This window comes from Microtus ochrogaster, chromosome 4 (genome assembly GCF_000317375.1).
Source record: "Microtus ochrogaster isolate Prairie Vole_2 chromosome 4, MicOch1.0, whole genome shotgun sequence".
Classification (NCBI taxonomy): Eukaryota; Metazoa; Chordata; class Mammalia; order Rodentia; family Cricetidae; genus Microtus; species Microtus ochrogaster.
Genome location: NC_022011.1, coordinates 44,681,888 through 44,696,917, shown reverse-complemented (window position 1 = coordinate 44,696,917; position 15,030 = coordinate 44,681,888). Strand labels below are relative to the sequence as shown.

The following is a 15,030-nucleotide window of genomic DNA, read 5'->3' as shown; positions in this document are numbered from 1 at the left end:
GGAGGTGGGTGGTCCTTGGACTTCCCACAGGCAGGGAACCCTGATAGCTCTATGGGCTGACAAGGGAGGGGAGCTTGATTGGGGGAGGGGGAGGGAAATGGGAGGAGGTGGCTGGGAAGAGACAGAAATCTTTAATAAATAAATAAACGGAGGGGGGAAAAAAAGAAGGCAGTGACTGAATTTAAAAAAAAAATCTCTTTAGAGAAAACTGACAAGAATGGTCTGGACTGAGGAGAAAGATAAACGCACCCAAGAGGCTAGGGGGAAGCATCACCATGCTAAAATGATAAACAGGAAAGCAGGCAGCACAAAACTGGCAGGTATGTGCCAACATCCAGGCTCAGATTGAGTCTGAACTACCTGTGTGCCTCTGTAGCTGAGAACGGCCTTGAAGTTGTGAGATCCTGCTTCTACTTCCTAACCACTGGGACAGCAGGCATGCAACACCCTGCCTGGTTTATGTGGTACTAGGGATTGACCCCAGTATGATCGCCAACCACTCTACCAGCTGAGCTATTTTCCAGACACAATGACTTTTTATTTGTTTTGTGATCTCCTTCCCTTGAATATAAACCCCACAAGGCAGGAGTGTTAGTCTGTTTTGTCCAATAATTCACCCCTGGAATTTAGAGCCCCTAACACTTGGTGAATGAGGGAATGAACAAATGAATGTGTGAACGAATGAGTGATACAAATGGCAGCTGGGTAGCTATAGTTCCGTGCTCTTCATACTCTAGCCCACTTCCATATCACCCTAGCACCCAGCTGATGAGTGTTCACCAGCCATGCAGACATCCTTCATGAAGAGGACCCTTCTGTGAAGAGGTCACCACGGACATCAGCTACCCTCTCTCACAGACGACGGTGAAGTCACCGATACTATGTCCTGTGCCTGTGTACACCATGCTGAGCTTCCCTGTTTAGCCACAAATAAAGCTGAACAGCAGCAGGCTGGTGTGATCGTCACCTTTATTGCCACTGTGGCAAAGAACCTGAAGGAAGCTACTGGGAAGGAAGAGCTGCTGTGGCTCAGGGAAGGCCCTGCGGTGGGACTGGGAGGTCACGGCCACATTACAGCCATAATCAAGACGCAGAGAGAGACAAATGCTGGCACTCAGTGTTCACCTTTAAAAATATTTATACTTATCTTCTTTTATATGCATTGGTGTTTGCCTGCACACATGACTGTGAAGGTGCTGCATTCCCTGGGACTGGAGGTACAGATAGCTGTGAGCTGCCATGTGGGTGCTGGGAATCGAACCCTTCTCCTCAGGTAGAGCAGCCAGTGCTCTTAACCACTGAGTCACCTCTCCAGCACCCCCAGCTTTCACCTTTGTGTTTGATCTGCGATCCCAGCCCATAGGGTGGGCCTTCCTTCTGTCTTGGTTAAACCTTTACAGAAACACTCTCATAGACACACCCACAGGTGTTTCCATAGGATCCTAAATCCAGTCAAATTGACAATGAAGGTTGACCATCACAATCAGCATGAAGGTACATACCTATAATCCCATCATTTAAGAAGCTGATGCAGGAGGACTCCAAGTTTGAGTCCAGCAGCGTTATATAAGAAGACCCTGTCTCAAAGAAAAAAAAAAGCAACCAAACTCGTACCGATCATCATATCATTGGCATTGTGTTTCTTCTGCAGCTTTTGCTCGGTCATGATGAGTTCTGATCTTTGAGCACCACAACAGGAAGCAGCCTTCTCCCAGGGATGGTCTGGATAGCAGGACCAGGGACGTCAGTCACACTAACCTAATGGAGTTTCTGAGTGGTATACGCTGTCCATGAGGACACTGGGGAAGTCTGATACAAGAGCTGCAGATGAGGACCACGGTGTGATAGTAAGATAGGACTGTCTGGGGGCCTTCTAGCCCCTTTAGGGCCTCCAGAGCAGGCTGCAGTCAGAGTGAACCTCCTGCTACCTGAACTGTTCTCTAAGTGGTTCCACCTATGACCCTTTCAGAAGAATCCAGAAGAACCCCAAGATGGCAAGACAGGCCCAGATCCTCCCTGAAAAAAAAAACAAAACAGCTGGGCAAGTTTGCTGACATCAGGGAGGAGGGAGGTGGGGCAGGTCAACTCCAGAGATAGAAGGCAGTCAACTGTCAACCGGGGTCAGGAAGACTTCCTGGGGAACAGCCAAATCAGGTCTTCTGGGTGATGGAGATCTGAGACAGCGTTGACATTTGGGATCAGAGAGCACAATGGAGAAGTTTGAAGGCAGGTTTGCAGTAGGATTTGTGAGGACATTATCACTGATGCTCGGAAGCCCATTTATTTCATCAGCCGCCAGGGAACAAGAAGCAGAGTGAAAGCGGCCATCAACAACAGCTCTAGAAACGGGCCTGGTCGTCCCATTTGAAGTTGGGAGTTTCTGGGGTGGTGTTGGTTTATGGCTCTAATCCCAGCACTCAGGAGGCAGAGGCAGGTGGGTTCACTATGAGTTCAAGGCCAGCCTGGTCTACAGAGTGAGTTCTAAGACAGCCAGGGCCACACAGAGAAACACTGTCTAAAAAAAAAAAAATTCAAAACCAAAATAAACAAAAAAGTTAAGGGATCAGTTCAATAGCACACTTGCCTATCAAGCATGCGGTTCAATTTCCAAGCAAAAATGAAAAAATAAAAAGAGAGAACCGAGGAGATAGCTCAGTTGGTAAAATACTTGCCATGACAAACACAAGGATCACCCAAGTTCAGCAGTTAAGAGCACTTGTTACCCTGACCCGAGTTCAGTTCCAGTGCCCATGTCAGGTCACACAGCTCACAGTCCCCTAACTCCAGATCCAGTGCCCCTCTGTCCTCAGAGGGTACTGCACTCACACAGCACCGCCCTACACCTTTTATTCTTAAATTTTTATTTATTTATTGTCTATACAGTATTATCTATACAGTATTTTACCTGTATGCCAGAAGAGGGTGCCAAATCTCACTACAGATGGTTGTAGGAATTGAACTTAGGACCTCTGCTACTTAGCCTTAACAGCAACCTCTTAACAGCAGCTTAGCCACTGAGCCGTTTCTGCAGCTCACACAAACCAACCTTTTAAAAACTTATAAAAGGCAAAACTCTGGACCTGAAAATTCGAAATTCCTCAACACTGAACATCCAAATTGCAAAAGCATTTTTTTATCTTTGTCCTGGAACTCGCTCTGTAGACCAGACTGGCCTCAAACCACAGAGATCCACCTGCCTCTGCCTCCAAAGTGCTAGGTTTAAAGGCACCACCACCTGGGAGCATATTTATTATATGGTGTTAAAGGTAAAACTCAGGTCTGTAGATGGAGACAAATATTCTAATACTAAGCTATACCCTTAGTCCCTCCCCTGCTTTGGTACTGGTTTGGGAAAGTCTCCCTTTGTATCCCTGGATAGCCTCAAACTAACCAGCCTAGGCTGGCTATGCCTGCCTCTGCCTTCTGAATGCTGAGTTTATAGGCGACCATATCTAGTCAAAGGGCAGATGCAATTTCTGAGAAACCTAATAGAAGTATGTGGCTAAGATATTGGGCATAAGGGTTCAGAGAGATCTGGATTCAAATTCCAGATTCTCCCTAGACAGTATGTTGGTGCATACCCACAGTTCCAGCATTTCAGAGGCAGAGGCAGAGGCAGGAGGATGAGTTCCAGGCCAGTCTGGGTGACCTTCCCTGACATGTTCCCCTATATAGCCAAGGATGTACCTACATTTAGCCATCCATTAGCCTTAGGCTTCTCTGGATGTGGGGAATGTAGGTGTGAGCCATCATTTCAAGAGAAGCCTGTCTGCTCTTGGGAATCAGAACAGCTGGGCTACTTGTTACATCTAGTGCCTCAGGTGGCTTGGTTTGGGAATGGGACACACTACTGAACCTTACTCCATTGTCAGGGCCAGAAAGATGCTACAGGTGAGCTGGAGAGATGGCTCAGAGGTTAGGAGCTCTGACTGCTCTACCAGAAGTCCTGAGTTCAAGGCTGGGCGGTGCACCTTTAATTCCAGCACTCAGGAGGCAGAGGCAGGCGGATCTCTGTGAGTTTGAGACCAGAGAAACCCTGTCTCAAAAAACCAAAAGAAAAAAAAAACCAAAAAAAAAAAAAAAAGTCTTGAGTTCAATTCCCAGCAACCACATGGTGGCTCACAACCATCTGTCCATCTGTAATGAGATCTGGTGCCCTCTTCTGGCCTTCAGGGGCACAGGCTGACAGAACACTGGATAGATAGATAGATAGATAGATGGATGGATGGATGGATGGATGGATGGATGGATGGATGGATGGACGGACGGACGGACGGACGCTGTAGGTGAGGTGCACAGCCAGGTAGTGCAAAGTGTCTCGTCAGTCCGTGTCTGATGGAACGGTTGGCTGGTAATCTGGATGTGTGATTATCATCTCTCACCTTTGTCCCTGTCCACATGCTGCCCAATTATCCATTAAGCACATCTCTGAGTGGACACTGCCCCCCAGAGGCTGGTGCCCACCAACAGCACATGGCAGATCCTTTTTCACACTGAACAGTACCATACCTGCAATGCCATGTGAATCAGACAGGCCTTCAAGTCACAGAGGTTCACCTCTCTATGCTGGGATTAAAGGCATGTGCCACTACCACGTGGCAACATTCACATAATTAAAACATTTTTTAAAAAGACTTATTTGTATGTATGTGTATACGTCTATGTGAGAGCAGGAGTAGCTGTGAGCTGCTGGTTGTGCGCTAGGAACTAGTATGAGATAGGGTTTTAACTCTGCAGCCCTCGCTGTCCTGGAACTCGCTACATAGACCAGGCTGGCCTCATATTTGAGACCCACCTGCCTCTGCCTCACGAGTGCTGAGATTAAAGCTGCCTGCTACCCGTCACAACTCAGGTTTTCCTAACAGCTGAGCAAGCTTTTTGGACATCTGTCTATTGTCTTTTTCAGACACGGTCTTGTACTGTAGCCTGTGTGGCCTAGGCTGGCTTGGAACTTTGGTATTATTGTATTAATTTATATATGTGCACGGTGTAGGAGGCATGTGTGCCATGGCGCACAGGAGCTTTGTGAAAAAGAGTTTCTCCTTCTACCTTTATGGGGTTCTGAGAATTAAAAACAGCCCGTTATCAGCTGTTGTGGTCCAGGGTGGATGTGACTAGGACTGGTGGAGGAACGGGATCAGAACCACACAGAGACTGCTCGTGTTTATTAGCAGAAGGAAAACCCCACACATCCGTTCAAAGAACACTAAGAATCTTAGAACTGATGATACCCACCCCTCCCAATACCCTTCTTCTCTAAGCCCCACCCTAAACTTAGTTTGGGCCCGTTAGAAAATTTTGGGCTTCTAGCATTTTTTATCTGGAAACCATATGAATGTACTGTCTGGACTGTTTTTCATGTCTCCATCCACCTGTCCCTGTGGGCTGTAGACAAAAATCTGCAAGACTCTCCTCAGTCACTCAGTTCTAGATCAAAATCTGGATATAACTCCTTGGTGGTGACACCGCGGGTCAGAGCTGAAAGAAAGGAAGGAAGAATTACTATCCAGTGGAGAAGGTCAAAATCCAAAAACTAAGGCTACTGTCCTAACTGCCCAGACCACCACCCAGATTCACACCTTAACCAAATGGCAAAGACCAATCTTCCTGTTTCTCTTTCCAAGCCTTGCCCCTGGGGGCTTGGCCTGGCTATACCACATCAACCAAGTATTTCGGCGTGGCCTGCAGCCAGCCTTTCAGGCCAGGCCGCAGCCTGTGTGACCTTACTCTTTTTTTTTTTTTTTTGTGACCTTACTCTTGCTGCTCTGCCTAGGAGACTCCGCCTTCCTTTCTCCACAGGGAAGCTCTCCTCAGAGGCCTCCTCCGAGCACCTTATCTTGCGCCCTCCTGCCACCTTCTGCAGACCTCAGTCTTCCATCTCCCCTGTTTCCTTCACAGAACTTAACATGGCTGCATCTCTGCTCAGCTCCTGACTGGTCATTCTGCCCACTCTAAACACTAAAACCCAAGGCACGTGTTTCACCACCATCAGCATCAAGCGCCTGGTACACAGCAGATACTCAGTAAATATTCACTGAAAAAACCACAAAAGTGATAGGACACTGGCTCCAGGCCCTTGGACCTAGGGGTGACAGGTCTCCATCTGACTTCTAACAAGAACACTTTTATGGCTATTGTTTTGATCAGGTCTCACCATGGAACTTAGGCTGGTCTTCACCTTATGATCCTCCTGCCTCAGCCTCCAGAGTACTAGGATTTCAGGTGTGCACTACCACATTGGTTACCCCTCCCCCACTTTTAAGCTATGACCACTGCCCTTTGAGACACTTTCATTTCTGTCCTATTTTCTTCTCCCTCTGGAGGACCCATTCTTTTTTTTTTTAAAAGAATTATATATTTATTTATTTATTTATTGTGTGTACAACATTCTGCTTCCATGTATGCCTGCATGCCAGAGGAGGGTGCCAGATCTCATTACAGATGGTTGTCAGCCACCATGTGATTGCTGGGGATCAAACTCAGGACCTCTGGAAGAGCAGCCAGTGCTTTTAACCACTGAGCCATCTCTCCAGCTCCCTAGAGGACCCATTCTTAGAGACATGATTCCTCTCTGCTGCTGTGAACCTAGGTTCCTCTGGCCTATGGAATTTTGGATGCCAACAGGGATTTCTGTAACAAGCACTAAAATTGAGGCAGCAGCTGGGCAACAACACAGCTCTAAACCCTACCTCACTGGCTGCACCACTCTAGGTCAGTGGAAGGGCTAGAGAAGGCTACCTAGACATTATCTTATCCCAAACCAGCTCAACTTCCATGTCAGGCAGGCTGGAGGAAGAGCTAAATCCCACTGTACATCATAAAGAGCTGCCCTGGTCCCTTGCTCCACTTAAGCAAGCCAGCCATCAGAAGTATCCATGGTATCTCAAGGTCTCTCCATGCCGTGGAGATCAGGGACCTTAGTCTAGTCTCGCAGGTGGTTAAGTCCTGTTCAGACTTGCTCCTAAGTAGGCCCTGTGCTTGAGATTCTGGGGACGAAAGCAAGAACTGCACAGCTGCTTTACTGGGTCCCAGGGAGCGGAGGCTGGTGACAAGAAGGGTTGGTGTATTGCAGGAGCAGGGTAGCTGACAGGAGGGGAATGGCCAGCAAGTTAGGGGACTCTGGGAGGGGAGGAGCCACCTTCCCATCCCTTCATACTCACCCAGCTTTCCCAGAAGCATCTGTGCCACATCCTTGATGTCATTGTACTCATGGAGAAGAGCAATATGGTCCTCCAGTTCAATCACACAGTAGCCTCTAGGGAAGAGCAATGGAGAACGAGCACCATTAGGTAAGCTGATGAAGGTGGTAGTGAGGCATTTAACAAATATTCACTATAGTTCTATTAGGTGCTAGGCCTTGTGACAGCGATGACAGGATGGACCCTGTTCTCCTGAAGCTTATAATGGGCAGGGGGGTCTACTCATCCTCATTGCTAGCAAACTTGTCTGGTCCCTTAAAGGAGGGGTTTCCAGACACAGGGCTACTGTGTGACCCTGGCTGACTCCCTCCTGTGAAATATACATCCCCGTGCACTTAGCCTCTGCCCTGAGGCTGGGGTAGGAGCATGGGCAAGCCCAGGGGTTATGGAGAAGCCGCCTTCTCCTAGATGCTGAAACTCCACACTGAAAGGGCCCATGGCTGTCAGCAGTGCCTAGACTACATCAGAGTGAGAGACCAGAACAGCCACTGCTTCCACTTCCATCAGCTTTCTAGACCCTGGTTCTAGGCTTGTCCTAATCTGCAAAGATATTCAGAATCCTATGGCAATATCTTTTGTATGCCAAGCTAGTGTAGCTGAGTTTGTTACTAGGCACTAATTAAAAGGATGTTTGTGTGTGGCTTGGGATCAACCCCAAGGCTTTATGTACAACAGGTGAGCACTCCGGCACAGAGCTCCATCCCTTGCCCTGTTTTCCTGCACAGCGGTGGAACCCAGGGCTTTATGCTCCCACACTGGGGAGGCAACAAGACTTGCTCAGAAAACTAGATATTGGCTGGGCACTGGTGGCGCATGCCTTTAATCCCAGTACTTGGGAGGCAAAGGCAGGTGGATCTCTGTGAGTTTGAGGCCAGCCTGGTCTACAAAAGTCCTAGGACAGGCTCCAAAGCTACAGAGAAACCCCGTTTCAAAAAAAAAAAAAAAAAAAAAATCAACCTCACACACACACACAAAAAAACCCAAATTAGATATTGTTGCTCACACCTATAATCACACACTAAGAGGAGAGAGGAGGATCAGTTCAAGTCATCAGTTACAGAGCAAGTTTAAGGCCAGCCTGGGGTACCAGAGGGTCTCAGAAAACAAAATTACAGAGACTTACTCTTTTACTAACTGGGAAATCTCCTTGTCCAGCATGTCCTGTTTCTCCTTCAGTTTCTGAATGTCAGCTTTCAAAGACTCCTCGCTGCTGTCATCAGGCAGTTCAGTCCTGGGAAACAGACGCTGAGTGGCGGAAAAAAGTCATCAGCTGGACTGATCTGGACCCACCGATCAGAGCCTGTGTGATGCCTCTTGATTTCTCCTTATTTCTGCTTGGTAATACACCCCTGCCCTCAAATGCTACGTATTTCTCAGCTTTCCTTGGAACTAGGTTTGGCCCAAGTTATGACAAGGGTTATGTGACAGGTTTACGGTGAGTGGAAATGCCATCAGAAAAGACATGTGCCGTGTCTGAGGGCTGTCTCTGCAGGGAGAGAACTTGCTTAACCTTGGCCTTTCTCTGCCTGACATCCTGACATAATGCTGGAGCAGACCAGCAATCTCAGCCTCCTGGAGGCTGAAGCGAGGAAAGGATGGAATCCATGATGGCGGTTATTTGGTATTTTATTTCCAACCAAACCTTAGCAGCTGGCCACTCTGGCCTGAGGTCTGAGCCCAGATCTGCAATGTCACTGGATTTATAGTCTCATTGGACAAGATTTTTCCCTGAGGCTACACTTCATCTTTTGGCCTGAGCCTATAAAGCAGTGGTTCTCAACCTGTGACTCACGACCCCCCAAAGGCCATGTATTACATATCTTGCATATCAGATATTTACATTATGATTTATAATAGTAGCAAAATTAGTTATGAAGTAGCAAAAAAAATTATGGATGGGGTCACCACAACATGAGGAACTGTAGGGCTGTGGTGTTAGGAAGGATGAGGACCACTGTTGCAAAGGCTGGCATCTGGTGCTCAGCTTATCTTCAGGAAGTCGATGCTGGAAGACCTGCCTAGCGAGAAAATAGAGGAAGCTGTGGTTCCTGTTCTTAGCTCTCTGGCTGTCATCAGTCACTCTGCAATTATGACTGAGCACTGTCTGCCAGCTTTGCAGTCAGGAAGACATTCATCCAGGATACACAAACCAAAGAGAAGGGCCTGCAAGGTGGCTCAGCTGGTTAGACCACTGCTTTGTAATCCTGACAACCTTGAGTCTGATACTCAAACCCTGGAAGAGAACCGACTCCTCAGAATTGTCCTCTGACCTACACACTCGCACACTACATTCAAAGTTTCAAAAAGGCCACTGAGATGGCTCAGCAAGTAAAGGTGTTTGCTGTCACACCTGAGACACAGGTCCTACTCCCGGAGTCCCAGGGCAGAAGAAATGACTCCTTCCAGTTGTCCTCTGACCCCCACTTGTATACCATAGTGCAGCGGACCCTTTCCTACAGTTCCTCATGTTGTGGTGACCTCCCAACCACAGTTATTTCGTTGCTATTTCATGACTAATTTTGTTACTGTTACGTGACCCTGTGAAAAAGTCATTCAAATCACAAAGGGCTCATTGTTATAGTGATCCAAATAAAAAAAAATGCAATTTTATTTACTTTTTACTTTACAAAAAAGGGATGTGTGTTTTTGTAGTTCTAGCAGGCTTGTAACTCAGCATATAGACTATTCTACCTCCAACTCAAAGATACATCTGCCTCTTGCCTGCAGAGTGCTGGCATTGAAGGCATGTGCCACCACGCCTAGCAGAAATGAATGTAATTTTTTTCTATAGGGCTGGAATGATGGTTAAAAGCACTTGCTGCTCTTGCAGAGGATCTGGGTTTGGTTCCTAGTACCCACATAGGATTCACCTGTAACTCCAGTGCCAGGTCAGAGCTTCTGACCTCTAGACTCCAGGCATGTACATGGTACACATATGTAAGCAAACACTCATGAACATCAAATTTATTTATTTTTATTTATTTATTTTTGTTTTTTCGAGACAGGGTTTCTCTGTAGCTTTGGAGCCTGTCCTGGAACTAGCTCTTGTAGACCAGGCTGGCCTCAAACTCACAGAGATCCGCCTGCCTCTGCCTCCTGAGTGCTGGGATTAAAGGCGTGTGCCACCACTGCTCAGCTTGAACATAAAAAATTTAAAAACCTTTTTTTGTATTATTAAATGATTATCTTTTTAAAAAAAATTATTTTATTTATTATGTATACAGTATACAATATTCTGTCTGTGTGTATGTCTGTAGACCAGAAGAGGGCAGCAGACCTCATTACAGATGGTTGTGAGCCACCATGTGGTTGCCGGGAATTGAACTCATGACCTTTGGAAGAGCAGGCAATGCTCCTAACCACTGAGCCATCTCTCCAGCCCCAAATGATTATCTTTTCTTTAGCATTATGTATTTATTTTGTATATAGTGTTCTGTCTGTGTGTATGTCTGCAGACCAGAAGAGGGCACCAGATCTCATTACAGATGGCTGTGAGCCACCATGTGGTTGCTGGGAATTGGACTCAGGATCTCTGAAAGAATAGCCAGTGCTCTTAACCGGTGAGGTATCCCTCCCATCCTCCCCTCCCCCTTTTGAGACAGGGTTTCTCTGTGTAGTCTTAGCTGTCCTGGAACTTGCTCTGTAGACCAAGCTGGCCTTGAACTCAGAGACCACCTGCTCTGCCTCCCCAGTGCTGGGATTAAAGGTGTGCCTCCACCACCCAGCTCTCATTTTAATTATGTATCCATCCATGAGAGCAGGTGCCTGGAGGCAGAGGCAGCGTATCTTCCCGCAGCTGGAGTTCTAGGAGGTTGAGAGGCACCTGACGTGCTGATGTGGGTGCTGGGAACTGAACCCAGGCCCTCTACAAGAGCAGTCCACCCTCCTAACCAACGAGCCATCTAGATCTCCATGTCCAGTCTTTTCCCGAGACAGGGTCACTCTGACTCTACAGCTCACTATTTGGCTGGCCAGCTGGCCAGCAACTCCTAGGGTGGTTGTTGTCTCTACCTCAATGCTGGGATTACACTATGTTTCTGCTTCTGCACCCAGTTTTCACATGGGTGCTACTCAGTTTATGTGGGTCCTTTCATGGCAAGCACTTTACCCACAGAGCTATCTTTCCAACCGATGCTGACAGTTTAATTCATTTCTCATGACCTAACATGTTGTATGTCCACACCACTGTTATCCTGGTGAATTCCAAGCAGACAAGGACTTTGTGTGTTTGTCCACGGCTGACACCACAGGGCTCACAGCAGTAGTTTGGTACACAGTAGACAATACTCATTACACGAAAGACCTAACAACTAACCAACTAATTATAAGTCTAAAAAGAGCTTTGAAGAACAATGTGCTAAGGAAGTGTCTAGAATTGAGAACCAGAAGTGGGGAATAAGGTTTTTGAAAGAAGCTGAACTTCAAAGGGTAAGTGGGTATTGGTTTGGCCAACAGCTCTAATAAAGGGTTAGCCAGGTTAGCCTAGCGAGTTCTCCCCAGGTATTGACACTCAAGCAAAGTTGGATCCTTAGCTTTGTCATAGAAAAGAATATCAGGACAAGCCCACGAGAGAAAAATTACGGTTTATTAAATAAAATATATTTTTCTTTCCTTTTTTTTTTTTTTTTCCCCAAAACAGGCTTCCCATGTCAAACAGTCCTGGCATTCACTTTGTAGACTAGGGAACTGAGATCTGCCTGCCTCTGCCTCCCAAGTGCTGGGATTAAAAGTGTGCATCACCACAGCCTGGCTTGCAAAAATAATACAATCTTAACAGATTTAAGAACAGGAGTTAAAGGCATCCCGAGAAAGAATGTGACAAACTCAAGTAGGGTGTGGGCTTCCAAAGAAGAACTGAATTTGTAGATTTTTTTCTTATTTTTTTTTTAGACAGGTTCTTACTACATAGCCTTGGCTGTCTATGCAGACCAGGCTGGTTTCCAACTGCACTGAAATTTATCTGCCTCAGCCTCCCAATACCAGTACCTGGTATTAAAGCACAAGCGCCACCACTCCTAGCCACATTTCATTGTCTAGGCACACACAGGTGACTTCTGAATTTATTCCAAGGTTTCCTAAGGCATTTTTAGGTGATGACATGGTCCCACGGTTCCTGAAACCTGCCTGACAGGTTTACAGTGGATCATTAGACTCTTAGATCACAAGGGTGCAGAAAATTAGGATAGCATCATCTCCGCTGTAAACACTGTCTCCTGAGACTCCTGGAACACTTCCGGGTGAGGAGAGAGCCCTATCCAAGGCCCGGCCTTCAGTCTGGCTTACTGACATCTTACCACCCCTATTCAGAAATTTTTCTCCCTAAAAGAATTATCAGGGCCAGTGAAATGGTTAAGCTGGTAAAAGTACTTGGTGACAAGTTCGAGGACCTGAGTTGGTTCCCTGGTGGACAGTGTGGAACGGAAGAATCAACCCTCAAAAGTTAAAAGTTGTTCTTTGACCTCTACATGTACTCTGTGGCATTCAAGAGCCCACCACAAACCTAAACTCATTTTTGGGCACTTCTTTTTTTTTGGAGACAGGGTTTCTCTGTAGCTTTGGAGCCTGTCCTGGAACTAGCTCTTGTAGACCAGGCTGGCCTTGAATTCGGAAGATCAGGAGGCAAAGGCAGGGATTAAAGGCATGTACCACCACCACCAGACCTAAACTCATTTTTAAATGTAATTTTAAATTACAAAAAAAAAAAAAAAAGCCAGGCGTGGTGGTAGTAGCATAAGCCTTTACTTTTGGTACCGGGAGGCTGAGGCAGGTAGCTATCTGTGAGTTCAAGCCCTGCCTGGTCAGGGGTACATTAAAACACTGTCTCAAAAAAAAAAAAAAAAGTTTTAAAAGGAAATATTGGCTTTATATTGGCAATATTCACAGCAAATATTGTGCTGGAATCCCAAATTCTAAAATCAGGTTCTCTCTTTGTTTTGCTTCATTTTTCATGATAGGGCTCCCTTGTGTAGCCCTGGCTGTCCTGGAACTCACTCTGTAGACCAGGCTAGCTTGAACTCACAGAGATCAGCCCACATCTGCTTCCCCAGCGCTGGGATTAAAGGCCTGAACTGCCACCATCCTGCTTAAAGTGCTCTTTTTTCTCCCTATGTCCCCATAATTTTCCTTGGCATTTTATCCTGACTCCCCAGCATTTGGGAGTTGCTGAGGCAGGAGGATGATGAAAAGTATTTGTCAGTCTGGGCTACAAAGTGAGACCATGTAGGGCATCCTTGAATACAGAGTGGGTTTGGGACCTGCTTGGGACACACAAGACTGTGAAGAACCAGCCTGCCTCCACCTTCGCTTAAAGGCCATCTCATTACTAAATAAAAGGGGGGAAAAAGCTGTTGGGACTGGAGATGGTTCAGGGGTTAAGAGCACTGGCTGCTCTCCCAGAGGTCCCAGGTTCAATTCCCAGCAACCACATGGTGGCTCACAACCACCTAGAATGAGGTCTGGTGCCCTCTTCTGGCCTGCAGGCACACATATAGGCAGAATACTGCATATAAAAGAGAGAAAGAGACCGATCTGTCTTGAACCCTACCTTTGTTCAGAGGTTATATGACCACCTATGACGGCCTTCTTATGCCCACCTTGCAAGCATGTCTATGTTTCAGGGTCCATGTAGGACTAACTTGTTATGCCTCTGTTCTGCTCCTGTAACCCAGCCTATTTTGCTACCCAAGTCCCCATTTGGAAAACCCCTACCCGAGTTGTAAAAACCTTGTCTTCCTCACACCCGTGGCTGAACTCTCGAACCCCGCCTTAGGGGGAGGCAGCCTGTGTACACGGATAGCAAACCTAGTTTTAATTGACTTGCCATGATGATTTGGGTCGGTGGTTGTTCTCCATCCACCTTGGAGATTAACGACTGTATGACAAAAGGCATAAAGAACAAAAGGAGCTACTCAAAAGAAGTGACCCATGATTCATCGAAGGGAGTGCTTGAAGAGTCCATCTTTGGGGATGAGAAGAGGGACGCTGAAAAGGAGCTAGCTCTACCGGTAGTTTAGGGCGTGGCCAGCATCAAGAGAGATTCCCTGACTGGGAAGCTGCTTGCAGGACTGAAGGCAGGGCAGGGTGAGGGGGACAAAGTTGCGAGCAGGAGGCGGCTGGAGAAGCGTGGGCATCGGACAGGCAGGAGTGGAAGGTGAGGACCCCGTTTCAGAGGAAGGGAAAGTAGGACCAGGAAAGGACCAATGCCTCAGAACAGCTTGGCGGCGGGAGGCTCGGGAGAGGGGAGATGGGCGGGCAGGTGTCGGGATGCAGAGGGGCAGAGGACGGGCTGGGGCTGACATACTCACCGGCGATCGGAAGGGCCCATAGCAATTTCGGCCGAGTCCTGAATCAATCCTGGGGAGAAACCCGAACAAAAGGGCTGATGAGATGGGATCACCGAGGGGGTGTGGGAGCCGCAGAGGGGAGGAGGCTGGACGGCGGTCTAGCTGCAGGGCATTACCCTGAGCTACCGGGATGGGGCAGAGGCCTTGGAGGTCGGGGTGCGCATGGTGGGAAGGGAACTGGGAGGAGAAAGGGCTGCGAGAGGCCTGGTGAGGGAAAGTCTGGGATGAGGCGTGAGAGTCGGGAAAGGGCTGGGAAATGAAGCGCCGCGCGCTCCTCGCCCACCTCCTGAGCCCCGAGGTCCGAGGTACCCGGATCGGGGTCGTCTGATGCATAGAAGGGTCCAGGGTTGGGGTTTAAACGGCTGCCGCAGCGCCTTCAGGTAACCAGAAATCAGCGATGGAGACCACCAAGCGACGCCCGTCAAGCTGCGCGCGCACCAAGCTAGGGAAGTTCCGCCCCTCCTTCCGATAGGCGGCGGAACGGGGTC

At 47.7% G+C, this 15,030-nt stretch overlaps 1 protein-coding gene across 1 annotated transcript; it reads right to left on the bottom strand.

Annotated features, from left to right (window-relative positions):
• Positions 1-5,139: 5,139 nt before the first annotated feature.
• On the bottom strand, positions 5,140-15,025 carry Swi5 (SWI5 homologous recombination repair protein). The gene is made up of 5 exons (XM_005346080.2): positions 14,826-15,025; positions 14,504-14,552; positions 8,323-8,444; positions 7,161-7,255; positions 5,140-5,478 (listed from the first exon to the last, which is right to left on the bottom strand). Exons 1-5 carry the CDS (start codon positions 14,873-14,875, stop codon positions 5,414-5,416), a joined length of 381 nt encoding a protein of 126 aa, XP_005346137.1. The 5' UTR covers positions 14,876-15,025; the 3' UTR covers positions 5,140-5,413.
• Between the last annotated feature and the right edge of the window lie 5 nt (positions 15,026-15,030).

What these genes read in the sequence shown, in the direction of transcription:
- Swi5 (XM_005346080.2), bottom strand. Translation starts at nt 14,875, where the DNA reads ATGCATCAGACGACCCCGATCCGGGTACCTCGGACCTCGGGGCTCAGG. An exon ending in CGGACCTCGGGGCTCAGGAG is followed by an intron (nt 14,553 to 14,825) that starts GTGGGCGAGGAG and finishes GTTTCTCCCCAG; the next exon opens with GATTGATTCAGGACTCGGCC. An exon ending in ATGGGCCCTTCCGATCGCCG is followed by an intron (nt 8,445 to 14,503) that starts GTGAGTATGTCA and finishes TCCGCCACTCAG; the next exon opens with CGTCTGTTTCCCAGGACTGA.